Source organism: Amblyomma maculatum, chromosome 11, assembly GCF_055883805.1.
Source record: "Amblyomma maculatum isolate TAMU_Amacu chromosome 11, ASM5588380v1, whole genome shotgun sequence".
In the NCBI taxonomy this organism is placed as follows: domain Eukaryota; kingdom Metazoa; phylum Arthropoda; class Arachnida; order Ixodida; family Ixodidae; genus Amblyomma; species Amblyomma maculatum.
Window position 1 is genome coordinate 18,673,234 of NC_139354.1, and position 15,060 is coordinate 18,688,293.

At 43.5% G+C, this 15,060-nt stretch overlaps 1 protein-coding gene across 1 annotated transcript in view; it reads right to left on the minus strand.

The window, feature by feature from the left end:
- The window catches only part of LOC146172968 (CCAAT/enhancer-binding protein zeta-like), a 33,325-nt gene extending 19,885 nt beyond the window's left edge, over window positions 1-13,440 (minus strand). Inside the window, exons 1-9 of the mRNA XM_084584703.1 lie at window positions 13,105-13,440; window positions 12,556-12,667; window positions 11,864-12,055; window positions 9,535-9,602; window positions 7,888-8,091; window positions 4,586-4,783; window positions 3,297-3,560; window positions 1,642-1,821; window positions 51-257 (exon numbers count right to left, since the gene is read on the minus strand). Of these exons, the coding sequence (XP_084440829.1) occupies window positions 51-257; window positions 1,642-1,821; window positions 3,297-3,560; window positions 4,586-4,783; window positions 7,888-8,091; window positions 9,535-9,602; window positions 11,864-12,055; window positions 12,556-12,667; window positions 13,105-13,302 (1,623 nt within the window). The 5' untranslated portion in view covers window positions 13,303-13,440. The remainder of the gene's footprint in view (window positions 1-50; window positions 258-1,641; window positions 1,822-3,296; window positions 3,561-4,585; window positions 4,784-7,887; window positions 8,092-9,534; window positions 9,603-11,863; window positions 12,056-12,555; window positions 12,668-13,104) is intronic.
- Between the last annotated feature and the right edge of the window lie 1,620 nt (window positions 13,441-15,060).

Here is a 15,060-nt window from a genome sequence, read left to right on the forward strand (position 1 = left end):
CCTACAGTTGGCATGCAGACATGCAAAAAAAAGCCTTCATTGCCACTTACGCTGTCATCAGAAGCGTCGTCATAGTGCTCGCCGTCACTGTCATCGTCGTCCTGGAGCTCAAACTCCTCCTGCAGCTTCGGGGCTTCATCTACTGCAGCAATGTCATCAAACATTCGAGTTTCAAGAAGCGTTGGCCGCAGCTTCAGCACTTCGGACACGAGGAAGAGGATGCCGCAGGCCAGGTGTGGAGATCGATACAGGCAGGCCTGCAATCCAGAAAGCAGAGGGATGCCCCTGATCATAAGGAAAAAAAAAAGCGACAAGGAATAGCTTCCTAGGCAAGATAAAGCCGCCCACAAAACAGACAGAACAGCACCAATGTGAGCATAAAAGCTAGTGGAACCACCCCTTTCACACTCACTCACAACGGCCGAAGACATAGCGGCAGTCGTGAAAGGCTGCCAGAAACGCACAACTCCACCTCGTCTCTATGTATCGGTTTGTGTAAGGGTCGCTTGCTAATCACGTTCACAGCCACTTATTGACTGCAACATGGCTAGACACATTGACGCGTTCTCTGACACTAGAGCACGCAGGGGTTGAGTGGTGGCAGCTCTCAATGGCCGTCAACGCATCACCGCGCGCGGGATTTTGCTACGTGCTGCTAGTAGCTTCTACGAGGATTGAGCAGCTTAGATCGCTTGACATGTCCAATACTGCTGTTTGGAAACACCACAATGTTCTGTCGCCAATTTATACAAATCAGAAATATGCGATTTCTGAACATTCAAGAAGTTGGAATAGTTAGAATAGTGAAAGTGCGACAAGCAGTGAGTTGAACAGTAAATAGCATTTAAAAACTATATGACATTTCCAGTATTTGCACACCCCAATTTTTTGTGCCTCTATGACCCTTTCACTGGAAAGGTTAGCCCATCATCCTGTCCATGCTGAGTGGACTTTGAAGCGAAAGCTTCACTATGCTAAATTGAGCCGCGTTTTGCATGTCTAATAATTTGAGCTTTATCGAACCAGAGGCAATGCTTGGCTATAAGTCTCACCACAGCTAAGCCCTTTAGCCTAACCTTGTGGATCACCTTGTCGCAACACAAGGTCATGACTTTGACCCTTTGACCTTGTATGACCTTTGAGTGACCTTTCAAATGTGGTCTGCAAGAGTGATTAATGGGGCAGAGCTTTGTGAATGGTCGCGAGACTGACGTCCTACCGCGCCACTGCGGCTAGGGTATATAAGCACGGAGCAATCGCACCTTGACTCGGAGCCAGCCATGGGAGACCATGGAGACGGCAGTGAGTTCTGCTCTGCAACAATGTCATTTAGCGCTTGCTACGTCTGATCATCCGCTGATGTAATCAATCGCACCTTGACTCGGAGCCAGCCATGGGAGACCATGGAGACGGCAGTGAGTTCTGCTCTGCAACAATGTCATTTAGCGCTTGCTACGTCTGATCATCCGCTGATGTAATTTGCCACGCGAAGATAAAGGCGAAAGATAGTGAGGACAAACGAGCTAAACGGGCTGCTTTTCGTTGAATATCATGTTTAACTATGCTAAACCACTGCTAATTTTTTCTGTAACTATGTTGTTAGTCCATAATGGTACTTAGCAAACTGTGCAGCCAGCATACCTGCAGAAGCCGCTTCAGGAATGCCTTGACCCGGTTGTTCTCGTTGTCTCGCTTTAGCGACTTGTATAAGAGGTTGAGGAACATAGTCTGGTGGGTGGAGTGCTCCAGAGCTGGGTCCAGTGACTTCCGGTAAAGCGCTCCATAGAAGCGGTCCGACAGTGAGCTCTTGGCATCCAGGATCTAGCCCCCAATCAAACCAAAGCCAGTGAAGAAGACCAAGCAAATAAAGAACGGGGCAACAACAACAACAGAAATGCAGAACACACAGCACACACTCAAAGCTATGCTGAAACGATTGTTAACAACAAAAAGTGAGAATGAATGCAGAAAAGCATTTGGTTGCTGAAGTTCACTAGAAGAGAGCACAGCACATTGAAAGAATTCCAGTAAGGGAAATAAGAAGGAAGACCGAACTCAGCTGGAAAGGATCATTTTTCTCTCCCATTTTTTTTCAACCTTCTCAGTTTTGCCAAAATCTTCATTATACGTTCTCTGCAGCTTTCTGGTCCTTTGTGCCAGATTTCGAAGCTGATTTGGGGTTTACTTCAGAGCACACAAGTTGTAACATTTCCCATTCTGTAGCCTCAACAGGGGAGATGTATATATGCAACCTTGCGTGCGCGACATCACTGGATGCACGGCCATTGACATACCCTCTGCTTTTGCTAAAGAACCAAATTTTGAGCTTGTTTTGAAATTTTGAGAACTGATGAAATATCAGTATCAAGCAAGGTGAGGTATTATAGCACAAGTAAAGGTATGAGCACCAGTGCTCAGAAATATATAGGCACCAGCACACCGTAACAGTAGTGTAAAGCCCTGTTAATTACACCTCAATTAAGTCATAACTTCAAATCATTCAGACTGTTGCTGGACCCCCATCTAATGCCCATGTAAGCCTATGGTGTAGGAAGGTCATTTATTCGGAAGCCCCGGGACTGGCATCAATTAATTTGGCAGAGCTGCAGATGGGCACCATGATCAGGTATAACCTCCTTAACAAACGATCATCCAAATATTTATCCTTGGGCATGAACTGCATGTTGGCAAAATCCTTCCTGCATCGTTGGCGTGTGTGTGATAGCAGCCACGTTGACAAAAGACAGGTCTCCATTGAGACAGGCCAATAGTACGCCTGGCTGCATAGTTTCGCTACTGGGGCTTCACCGCCAGCAGCAGTCTTCATGACGTTCCCATTCTTCCAGCGTGCAGGAACATCGTGCCTGGCACGTGCTCTCTACTGGTTTGTGTAGTGAAGCCTTTACATATGCGATGTCACGCCACAAAGCTTCAGCGCTGCCATGTCACACACTGAAAGAAGCAGTGGGGACCTTTGCTATTATGAAGCAGCCCTGCTCCTTAAAAATGAAGCATCTAGTACAAAATACAATCAAAGCATTTGAAAAATTGCGAAAAATCGCCAATGTGGCGGAATTTTCATCTTAACTGGGGATGAACACTACCCATGGTTTCCCCAAATATATTTTACTTTCACGTGAACGGCTTCTGGCAGTGTTGGCAGGAAGTCATTTGATAATTCTACACTGGATAACTCAGACATTTTTTTCCACTCCCTTGAAGCCTGCAATACCAAGGTTTTACTTTGCTTTAAATGGCACGCAAAAACGCTTTGAAGACTAGCGAAATTTTCAGACCTGGAAGAGCAGGGTGAGAGCCTGCACGGCAATGTTGAAGTCGGTGAGATGAACGAGACGGAACATGAGGTTCACTTGGTCTTCGGGCAAGCCCTCAGTATCCGAAGTGCGGGCATAGGGAAACGCACGGTTCACGCCAGTCAGAAGAACCTTCATAGTCCGCGCATCTGCCACTTTGGAGCGCTGCACACACTTCTTGAAGAAGGTGAAGTAGAAAGACACCAGGGACCGTGCCAGTGACACCTCATCATCAGAGAGCAGGAGCTGTAAAGATGAAAAGTAGAAGAGGGGAAAAAAAAAAAAAACGATGAATGTTGCCCAGCGAAGAAACATTTTAATAACTTTCATGTAGCAATAAACAATGCAAACTTTATCATAAACAAGCCAAAACTATTCCTAGCCTCCCCCACCCCCCCATCTTTTTTCCTTCTGGTGACTGCCAATGTGGCCAGCTGAGTGCAAGGGAATGGTGACATGGTGGTCACAGATGAGAACTGATTGTGAAAAATAACAAAAAATATTAACTGAAAATCTTTTGCTGCATGCATCGTTTTGAATGTTTCTCAAGACACCTGATCTGCAGCAAGCAGAAAAAGCTTGAAGATCACAGCATAAAGTGCATTGGGAAAATGTGAAAGCATTGCGTTGGCACGATGCTGGCAGCTCCTAGTCAACGCTTTTCTACTTCTACTTACCCACTCCGTTAAGATCAGACTGTCACTAAACACAATGTGACTAACCAGTTTTTGTCTTAAGACCCATGACTCACATGACTACTGAATTACATGAGTCGACACTTTCATGGCTCATGACTTGTTGATGATGCAGCACATTTTTATACCATGAATTACAATTCTCATCTGGTCACTGACTGATGGTCACCAATTGATGCCGTCTTGAGGAAAGCAACTTCCAGTGCCCACATAGCCTACTAATGCTTTCAGATTAATAGATAGGATAGCAAAGGTAAAATCTATGACTACGTAAAGGCAGCATGGCGAGTAATAAAAGTTAGTAGAGAAAAATACATCTAGAAGCACGTAAAAGCTCTGCATTCCGATACACACCCACAAATGTAACAAAACAGCACCAAACAGAACAACTGCTGCCATCTTGTATCAACTGCTGCAACTATAAACTGACATTGAATAGCGTTGTATCACACTGAACCACCCACAGCAATGTTCCCCTTTCAGAACTCCAGATGGCGTCAGGCTAGCAGTTGCCGAGTTTTGCATGCCTAAACTTGATGCCAGCAATAAGACCAACGTGGTGTCATTCCCACCCACCTGGCTGAGGAAGCAGAGGGCGTAATACTGGGCCCTCGGGGCCACATTGGGTCGGTAGACAAATCGTTCCACCTCAGTGAGCATCTTGGGCTTCATGAGCGGATGGTGGTTAGTCAGCTGGGTGAGATGGTGGGCTACGCGCGAGGCAACTGCATTCGTGCGGTCACCCAGCTTGTTGATGAGGCGCTCCAGCAGCAACTTTTTAAGGGCAAGAGGAGAGAGCAGTGAATTCCACAATAGCACCAGAGGCTAGAATATTCAGCAATAAATAGGGGTGCACAAATATTGAAATTTTTTAATAACAATTGAATACGAATATGGGAACAAAGTGCCTCATACAGCTGATGAGTGAAAGAAAGAAATATGATAATAAAATATTAAAATATAGCAAACAATGTTCGTCTTGTTTATTTCGGAATTCACACGGTATTTGCAAATAAAATTAAACTACAGCTGCACGGAAGTGCATAGAATACTGAAATATCCAGTATAAAATTTATACAGGATTTTGTTTACCAGTTGTCTTTGCGTTAACGTGAGAAGTTGGCCAAGTTGGTAAGTATTCATGGTAAATGAGCGCTAAAGGGCAAATACAGAAGAGAAGACAACACGTTGTCCTTTCACGCTCATTTACCATCAGTGACCAGTTTTATGTTCTTTTTTCTTTTTTTGTACAGGAAACAGCGTCATGAAATCGAGTGAAGCTGTCATATCACTGCTGAATACAGTAAACTCTCGCTATTTGGCCTTCAAGGGACTAGAAAAAGTGCCCAAATTAGAATAAAGCTTGAATTGATCGAATGGGCATGAAAAACTGCTGAAGAACTGCTGAAAACCATTTGCGTTATAGTAATTTTATATGATGAACACCTTTACAATGGATGTCTGCATTTGCGGTGAGATAAAAGTAAGAACAACAATTTTTTCCCCCGTTTTGTAAAATGCTTCACTTTGCACATAGTTGGGAAGGCAATCTTCACAAAACGGTCCCTTCGCGTTTTGAGGATGCTTCACTGCACAATCTACAAGACCAAGCATTGCGGTGAAGCGTGCAGAGCAGGGAAACAACGGTGAATTTTCGCCATATTCAGTCATTTTCAAATATTCCGAAATCCGAACGTCAGTTTTTCGAACACGAATATTTGCACACCCCTTGTCATGAAAAATCAACCAGTGAAAAGTGAATTTTCAAATGTTTCAAATTTTTATAATAAACATGCCTTGACTGCATAGAAAAAGATACCACTTGATCTGGTGATTAATTCTAAGACATTTATTGGGTCCTCACATGCCTGCTTTTGTCTCAACAACTGTTCCGTTGGCCCATTTCTATCATTAAGAGTGCTTACACAAATGATCTACCTTATATTAAAGGACTGTAAGTGCAAAAATTTTGTGCGCATGATTTTTTGTTTAAATAGCCTGCCAGGAAATAGTGCATATAAATGACAACATGGAATTAGCCCCATCTAGTTGAATATTTCATAATTAAATTGACAACATGACACCGGCAAGTCTAGGGCACAGGCACAGTAAAACTGCTATACAATTTTTTGCTATTCAATCTAAGTCTTGTGTAAGAGCTTATGGGAATTGAAATGAACAAAGCAGCAGCCATACTTCACTTTTCTTATGCCTCACATGAAAAAATGAACTTGCCTGTGATGTCACAGCATTTGTTTGGCAGTTGAAACTGAAACCAAAACTGCATATAACAAAGAACTCAATTACCAATTGTTTACCACTTTTCTGCGCAATCTACGTGGCTCCTCATGATTTGTAATGTGCTGTGCATCATTCCAAAGACAGAACGCACAAATAAAATCTGGTGTGTTTAATTCTTTCAGCCTCGTAACAGCTCTGATGCATGCAAATGAAAACGCACGCAGTCTCCGGGGCACCCAACCTAAAAGCAGTTTTCTGTATTCCTTTTACAGGCCTTTACATATTACATATTATTTCCTTTTATGTATTCCTTTTATGGCTGTATGTAGCTTTTCACGAATTATAAGAAAAAAATGCCCCTGCTGTAATCAAAAACCCTACAGGCCACATAGAGCACAATATCTCAATCCTCCTAGCAACTGGCTATATAGTGAAGCTCAAGGGAGAACTTGGCCCCAGCAAAGTTCCTAGGATGCATGAATTAACACATAAAGTGGCACAATACCAATAATGCATGAGTGGAGTCTGGCAGCTGATTCTGCAGCACCCTTAAGCATGATGTGCCTTTTGGTATGCTATTTACCACCGCAAGGTCCCCAATTAACAATACAAGCAAAGGCAACAAGGTTGCCGTGTGTAATGCACCACAACAGCAACTCCAATGCTGCTCTGCAATGACAGCTTGCTGCATAATAACCGAATACTGTTGTTGCTTTCACTGTAACAAGCAATCACTGTGCCCTGTCAGTGCAGACCACAGCAAGTGAGGTAAGAATCCTAGCCTCGGTTTCTTCGCAATGCAAGCCACGGAATGATTCCGCTCACGCCGCCAGCCTTCTACAAAAATTTAGCGCAACATACTTTGGTAGTATAGATCTCATGGGCTCTCAAACTGGGTTCTGCAGAACCCCTCAGTTTTCTCCCGGGTTTCCCGTCTGAATCCTTATCTTTCCCTTTACCATTTATAGTTCTGATGCTAATTGTACTGTTATCGCCTATAGCAGACTGTTCCAATACACAAGTATTCATTAGTTACTAATTATTATTATGCATAATCTGGTTGATGACGATTCTTTGCGAATTCACCCTTGTTGGTATTATCTTTTCTATATTCCCTGTATATTTCCGTGTTCTGTGTTATCTTTCTGTGTATCGATATTGATAATTGCACACTCGTCCGCTGATTTTGCCGGCCGTAGTCCCTCAAGCCACTGGTGGCTTTGACAAGCCCACTTCTGGAAATGCGTATTATTTTTGAGCAATAAAACATTTATTTCTTCTTCTTCTTCTTCTTCTTCTTCTTCTTCTTCTTCTTCTTCTTCTTCTTCTTATTATTATTACTATTATTATTACTATTATTATTATTATTATTATTATTATTATTATTATTATTATTATTATTATTATTATTATTATTATTATTATTACATACTTGGATATTTTTCTGGAGGTCACACATCTCCGTGCTCTTGCCCCGTCAGGCAGCAAGGGACAGAAGCTAAGATATGTGGTTTCTCAGCTTCCCATGAGAGCAATTAAAGATATGCGGGGGTTAATGGGGTTCAGCAACTCTGTTCTAGGTACAATTTAGCCGTCGCCACCGCTTGTCTCGCCGCGAAAGATCACCACTGCCTCACCACTTCTCGCTCCGGGTGGTAGGTGAGCATGTGGAACATGCAAGTGACAGCCCGCAGCTTGAGCTTTTCCACTTGGTCGAAGGAGGCCGTCTCCAAGGCCTGTAGGAATGACGCATACCGCTGCTTCAGCAGGTCCTCAAAGAGCCACAACAGCAGCTTGCGGGACTCCACCATACCGCTGCCACCGAGGTCTGCCAGAGGTCGCTGCAAGCGTTTGCAGATAAAAGCAGAAGGTAAGTGAGAGGACTGACAGGTTCACCGATGAATAAACTATTACGCGCCACAAAAACATACACTGAGTCCCCAGGAATCATTTTCGTTAAGAGCACGGGATGGTCACTCTGTTGGACAAATAAAAGTTCTCTCTCTCTCTCGTTTGGTTTGATTTATGGGATTTAACATCCCAAAGCGACTCAGGTTATGAGAGACGCCATAGTGGAAGTCTCCGGAAATGTAGACCTCCTGGGGTTCTTGAACTTGCACTGACATCGCATAACACATGGGCACACTGCTTTCCACCTCCATCGAAAAGCAGCCGTCGTGGCAGGGATTCGATCTCACATCCTTGGGTACAGCGGTCGACTGCCGTAATCACTGCACCACCGCGGTGGATAATTTTGAGAATCTGAGGATCATGTGCCTTAAAGCCTTTGTATACCAGTGTCCTCGCATAAGGTATATACACGGGAGGAGATTACAGAATCAGTAGCGGAGAATATGATACTTAGCTGATTCAGAAAACCGAGGAAATCAGGATACAATACGTTTGTAAGGTGCAGAATGACAAGGAAAATAGAAAAGTGACAACAAAGGCGCTATCTTAAAACTAGCATAAGGAGCTTAACAAATTATAAGTGTACATAAGTGTACATACAACATGCAAACCTTATTCAAAATCGTAGGGCATATTTTTATCATAATTATCATCTGTCGTAGTTTGCAATAAACCACCAGCTGGAAGAAAATGTATCATAAGCCCTTTTCTGCTACTGCTATGTACAAACATAACAGCAGACCTAGTCAGGCACAGACGAAAGCCAACAAAATGGACTGGAAAAAAAAAAAGCACAAAAAATACAGTTACTGGCAGGCCAAGAACTGCTGCTGCCATGATTTAAGAGAATGATGCCAAATACCTTATACCCCTCGCAAGAAATGGACCAAAAATAATGTTTCTCAAGATTATGCCGAGTGAAATTAATTACTGCAAAAGAAACAAGAACATCATATATTTCATGACTCTTGCAAAAAGCATCCGTAAAAAAAAAAAAAACGATCCGCTTTAAACGAAAAAAAAAAAGAAGCGCACATTTTGAGTAAAATAGCCTTTGCAACCTAATGCGTATATTTCATTCCAGTAAAGCAAAGATTTAAGACTGTTTCACATTAAATCAACGAAGTCAGGCAAATTATGCTCTATTTAACAGTCACACACATTACCTGTTAAACCAGAAATGCAGTTGGCATGACCATTTCGAATTAAACCACAGCTTGCAAATCAAACTTATGAGACAAAGTCTGCAAGCAGACATGAAGCCACATACAACAATACAGCAAGGTAGCAATTCAGGCATGAGAAACATGGCTACGTAGTTTAAAATACTAATATTCCACAAGACTGCACCTGAGAAAAAAAGGCACACACACCTGGCAGAAGGGAATCAGCTTCTTGTCAGGAACCAGGAGGTCAGAAAGAAATAGGTCTCTCAGTGCGTCTGCAAGCATCAACAAAAAGCATCTTTACAAATGCATCTAGTGCTTTAAGCGGTGAACTCATGAAATCATAATAACCATAAGGAACAGTAATTAACAGCAACAACAACAATAACAACAATCAGCCAAGTAGCTCCCCTGCTGGACAAAGATTTCTCCCTATAACTTGCAAAACATATTGTCTCCACATTGCATTTGAAGAAAGCACAGCTAAGGTTATGTTAGCTTAGATTAGACAGCCTTCTTACACAAGTGATATATAATACAGCTTACATAGCCAAAGATTCTCCAAGCAATCTCCCAACTGAAACATTCCTATGCTGACTGGCATTTGAAAAAAGCACAGTAAAGGCTCATTTAGATTAGCTCAGCCTAGGTTAGGTTAGTCGTCCCTGGTCTGTGCCACCTGGGCCCACCCTAATCCAGCAAATTTGCTCATCTCACCTTTCCATCTGGGCCTGTACAACTCCAGATCACCTATTACCTTGTCTTGCTATCAGTGCATAGTACGACACTCTAAATGACCATAGGTTATTTGTGCTACGTATCATATGTCCTCGTCTGATGATTTCGTTCAGTTTACTTCCACACCAAAGGCATCCATAGTACCTTTCTCAAGTGTGTGTGCATGTGCGTGTGTGTAGGGGGAGCAAAAGGAAGAAACCAAAGCAAAACAGAACTATGAGCAATCTAAACAACAGAAATCAAACCGAAGTTCAAGTTTTGGTTCCATTTAGCTGGGACGGGAATAACCATCGGGTGCTAGTACCTTAATCCAATCGAAATGGCTCGCATAATACAGATGCTACTAGCCTCTGCTTGTCTTTTAATGTAGTGCAAGTCTGCAAGCTTTTTGAGGGGCAGATTCATAGGTGGTTAAGATTTTCTGTTATAAATGCATCAAAGCAATTCATAGAAAAACTCGACTTCCTGCTATAGGACAACATAAATCTCTTTGCATTCACAAAAAATGGCCAATTTTTATTTTGTTCACTATCTTCAAAAGCTAGCATAGCCAGTCTTTCCCTGCAGTCACATGACTGCCCAGATCACACAAAGCGTGTAAAGTGTAAAATTGGCCCACAATCCTAAAGAGTGTTTCATACGAATATGCGAGACTTGGTTCTAGCAGAAAAAAAAATATTAAATTCTATGAAAGAGGGGAGGTGCACCTCCCCCTCAGAACACCAATGCACTCAGATACCAGCCGTTCATCATACAATTAATGCCACTGTCTTCCTGCCTCTATTAGGTATATTCTTTTGAATTTGCACAGTAAAAAATTGCTGTGAGAAGCTGAAGGGTTACTTCCTTTTCATAGGTGTACTATTGCACATTCTATTCTGCAAAAACATTGTTAATTTTGCAGACCTTTCCCAAATCTCTTGAATTAAGCTGGCAAGCTGTGGACACATTATTACTGCAAACTTCCAACTCTCCTCCATCAACCTGACATCCTGCTGTTCCCTGCTATGCTTGCTTTCTCTTGGCATCCACTTTGTTACCTCAACGACCACTAGTTTCCTTTCCTTTAGCTTGCAGGCCTTGCCGAGAACCACTTCCGTTTTGACCTCAACTAGGACGTCAACGACTAATGTTTGCGACATACTCTGCTCTCTCCCCGTCTCAAATTGCACATCATTTTTCTTTCCACAGTTCAATGCACTGTCTGCAGCTAAATCCTCAATAACCCCATATTTATGCCATATAGATAAGTACTAGTAAGTAGTAAGCAAGTACCAGTAAATAAGCACTAGTAAAATACAGCTGTTGCATAGCTTTCTTTTGGGGAATAGTCGTAAAGTGACATTCATGATCACACAAACGTAATAGGTTACAAATGGTGCAGTACAATATATGGACACTCTACGAGGACTATAATGAGCATAGAGTACCTTTGACCAAAGTAGACAGCTTTACACAAAATAAGATACTGAAATGGTCAAAAATTTACAATGCCCATCAAGTACAAACTGTACCCTGCATACGACCAGGAATGGTTTGTATTGTAGGGTTTAGCATCCCAAAACGACTCAGGCTATGAGAGACGCCGTAGTGAGGGGCTCCAGAAATTTGGACCAGTTGGGGTTCTTTAACATGCACTGACATCGCACAGCACACGGGTGCCTTGCTTTTTGCCTTCATCGAAAAGCGGCCGCCGCGGCCGGGATTCGATCCCGCATCCTTGGGCACAGTAGTCGAGCGCCCTAACTACTGCACCACAACGGCAGGGCACGACCAGGAATAACCAATGCATACTGACCCATGGCAAGAAGGCATTCCTTTTTTCCCTTGGGTGTAACCATGGCGATTAGAGCATCCAGGCTTGCCAGGTTGTGCACGGGGCTCTCTTGAATGAGCAGCGTGTGTGCTGCTACTTTGTCTGCGAGTACGCCTTTTGCCAGCACCGCCTTCACCCAGCGCATCTCAGAAGCTCGTGACCGTGACTCTGTCTCTGCAAAAGAACCGATGATAAATCATGCTGTACTTTGCCCAGTGTCCCTTTTCCCTCTACTTAAACCATGAACTCAAACTAATGCGCCCAGACCTAGTCATCTTCCACCACATTTCTACTGAATCGGGCTTTTCTGTATTTTGGCTGTGTTCGTTTCCCATACCTTATAGTATGGCATAAGCCAAAAAAAATAACATGCACATATCTTTCACACACATAGCACTGACGCATATATTTCTTAGAGACCAGCAGTGAAGGAATGAAAAAAAAGAAAAAGAAAAACTTTTTCCTTTAAAGAGCTGTAGGCATGCCAGTCCTCTCTGCCTATGCCCTCTCTTGTCCGAAGCTGTTCCGGTGCTACAGTGAAAGTTATTGAATAAAGGCTGTTTGACAAAACTAACTTATTTATAATAAAAAGGGTAAATAATGTGACGTGTCCTTACCACAAAAAAGAAAAAAAAAAAGACGGGTGAGAAAAGAAAAGAACAGGCGGAGCTCACGCTTCTTGTACAGGGCCTTGTCATGCTCAAATAGATTTTCCGCCAGCTTTCGCTTGGCCGAGACCAGCTCAGGCGGGTTGTCCAAGATCGGCGCAGAGTCATCCTCCGGCAGCTACATGAGCAGGTAATAGGAATGGTCATGCCACTAACGTAGTAAAACTAGAAAAGCACAGAAGAGGGTTTCTCACTTGTGTTTCGTAAAAGACATGAATGCCGAATCAAACACGTTTAGCAAGACCAAGAAATACTGCCCAGTGATGAGAAGTTGCGTTTCACTGATGGGCGATTTTCAGTGATTGCCCGTTTTAGTTTCGGTAGAAGTGTTGTAGTGCAAACTGTATTCGTTTTCCAAGTCTGCTTTGAAGTATGAAATAATAACACTGTAGTAATCCAAAGAACGACAGACATCGGCAGAATACATTCACAACAACGGCATATAAACATTTTGAAACCATGCCATGTTCTTGGAACAGAAAACAAAGCATCACTGAATGATTATTTACTAGCAACAAGCACGAGAGCGATTGCACGACCGAGAACCCCGCTTACCTGCTCGTACCACTTCTTGTTTGGCTTTACGAGCATCTGGTTAAACTTCGTGGCCTCTGCAGCCTCGTCTTCAATTGTCGGCTGCGACGCATCGTTGCGTAACTTGTTACTGGCCTTTTTAAAGACTTTTGGAATCGGCAAGGCTTCTTTTTGACGTTTTTTACGCAAAGCGTTGTCACCTTGCACATCGTCAGCCATCGTGCTAAACTGACATGGGCGCCGCCATTGCTTCACGTGGTTGCCGGACGAAGGAAGCGTCTTGCGGTTGAAGCGTTGAAGTGGTTGAAGTTGCCGCGTCTGCCTCTTCCACGGCAAAGCAGCGCGACGTTTCGAACAAAGCAAGGCAAAGAGACAAGAAAGACTAGTGCATACCCTATGCGCCGGTTGCCATTGTCTGTCTGAATAACAACAACAACGACAATACCACACGCGGTTTTCTGTGCGGGCGCACCGAGAGGGAGGTAGGGGATCGGGATATGATATAGGCTGTGGCTAAAGGTACGTCGGACGGACCCGATCGATCGTCTTAAAGGTACGTCCGACGGACCCGGTGCGTTTTTCTTCGGGATACGACGGACGGATCCGGGAAATATTTTTCAGAGGTACGGCGGACGGACCCGATCGGTAGGGTTCTTCCGACGGACTCAACGCATTTTGAGTTGGGATCCGACGGATCCGAGATCTAGCAACAACATGGTAGCCATATGTAGCCAAATCGAAGTTGGTATATAAAGGAGGCTATGGTATGGTATGAGGTGTACGTGCGTGGTGCAAGAAGTATGTACTACATACTGCATGCGTGAAATGTGAAATTACAAAGAATAGTACAGTGGCAAGAATAGTGCCTAGAATGGGTGATATACTACATGATGGCATGATGATAGATTTACGTGAGTTGGACCGCGGCAGAGTGGCAAGCACGACAAGCGCATGTAATCGCGGTGTTGACGGCCAGCCCGCGGCCCGCACGCCCGCTCATTTGGTCCTCGTTATCATGTGGATTAACGTCTACGACGGTCGTTATGTAGTTATGTAGTTTTGATTCTTCAAAGTTTCGTCACTTCCATCTGTGATGAGATGCGTCACGTAACGCATCGCTTTCTGCTCGCATTGAGGTTCGGTGCTACAAGTTCTACGTAGTACATATACAAGCGGCGCTGAAAAAGCTGGGTGCCGCCGGCGTGTCTCTAGCCCAAGCATCGCGTCATTCGTGTTTGTTGGAGGTGTGGTTTGTGCTTACCGTGAGATGCTGTGATGTACGGATTACGTCCTACTAGAGTGCTGTGTGAGACTACGAAGAGTGCTGTGATGAGTGCGCCGATGTCCGGACGGACATCAGTGTGTCCGTTTATGATCGGCGATGTTGCACGTGCATGTCAGTGTTTATTAGGTGCAGTGACTTTATTTACACGCGCTGTGCAACAATCAGACGAAAATAAGTCATCGACAATTTGTTAGCCTGCACTACAGAGCTCAAAACTCGGAAAATGGGAATGCACATGGTGCAGTTTTCGCATGTTGGAGTGGACCGAAAAATAAGTGCCCAGCCCACACCGCCGGGATGCGCATTACTACAGTTGAAATGGTTCAGGTTTCTGTAAAATAGCTGCCTGGCACAGCACCTTCCTAAATGTTCAGGCTTTGTACTATTGTTGAAGGCCACTTTATCATTAATAAAGGAACGAATATACTTTGTGTTATTAGTGCTTTTTCAACATATGTTCATTTTTTTTTTTTCGTTTTTCCTTAGTTTCCTTTGTTTTTCATGCTTGACAAACACAAATAGTACACTTTTAAACTTGTCAGTCCAAAGCTGAACATGAATATCTGCCATGCATGTGGCAGCTTTAATGCTAGAAAGGTTGACATGTATATATAGCATGTATGTAGACGCTGCGACATCTTAGTGGCACGTTCGGCTACTTGCCCCAAGGTCGTGATGTTTAATGCTAGTGA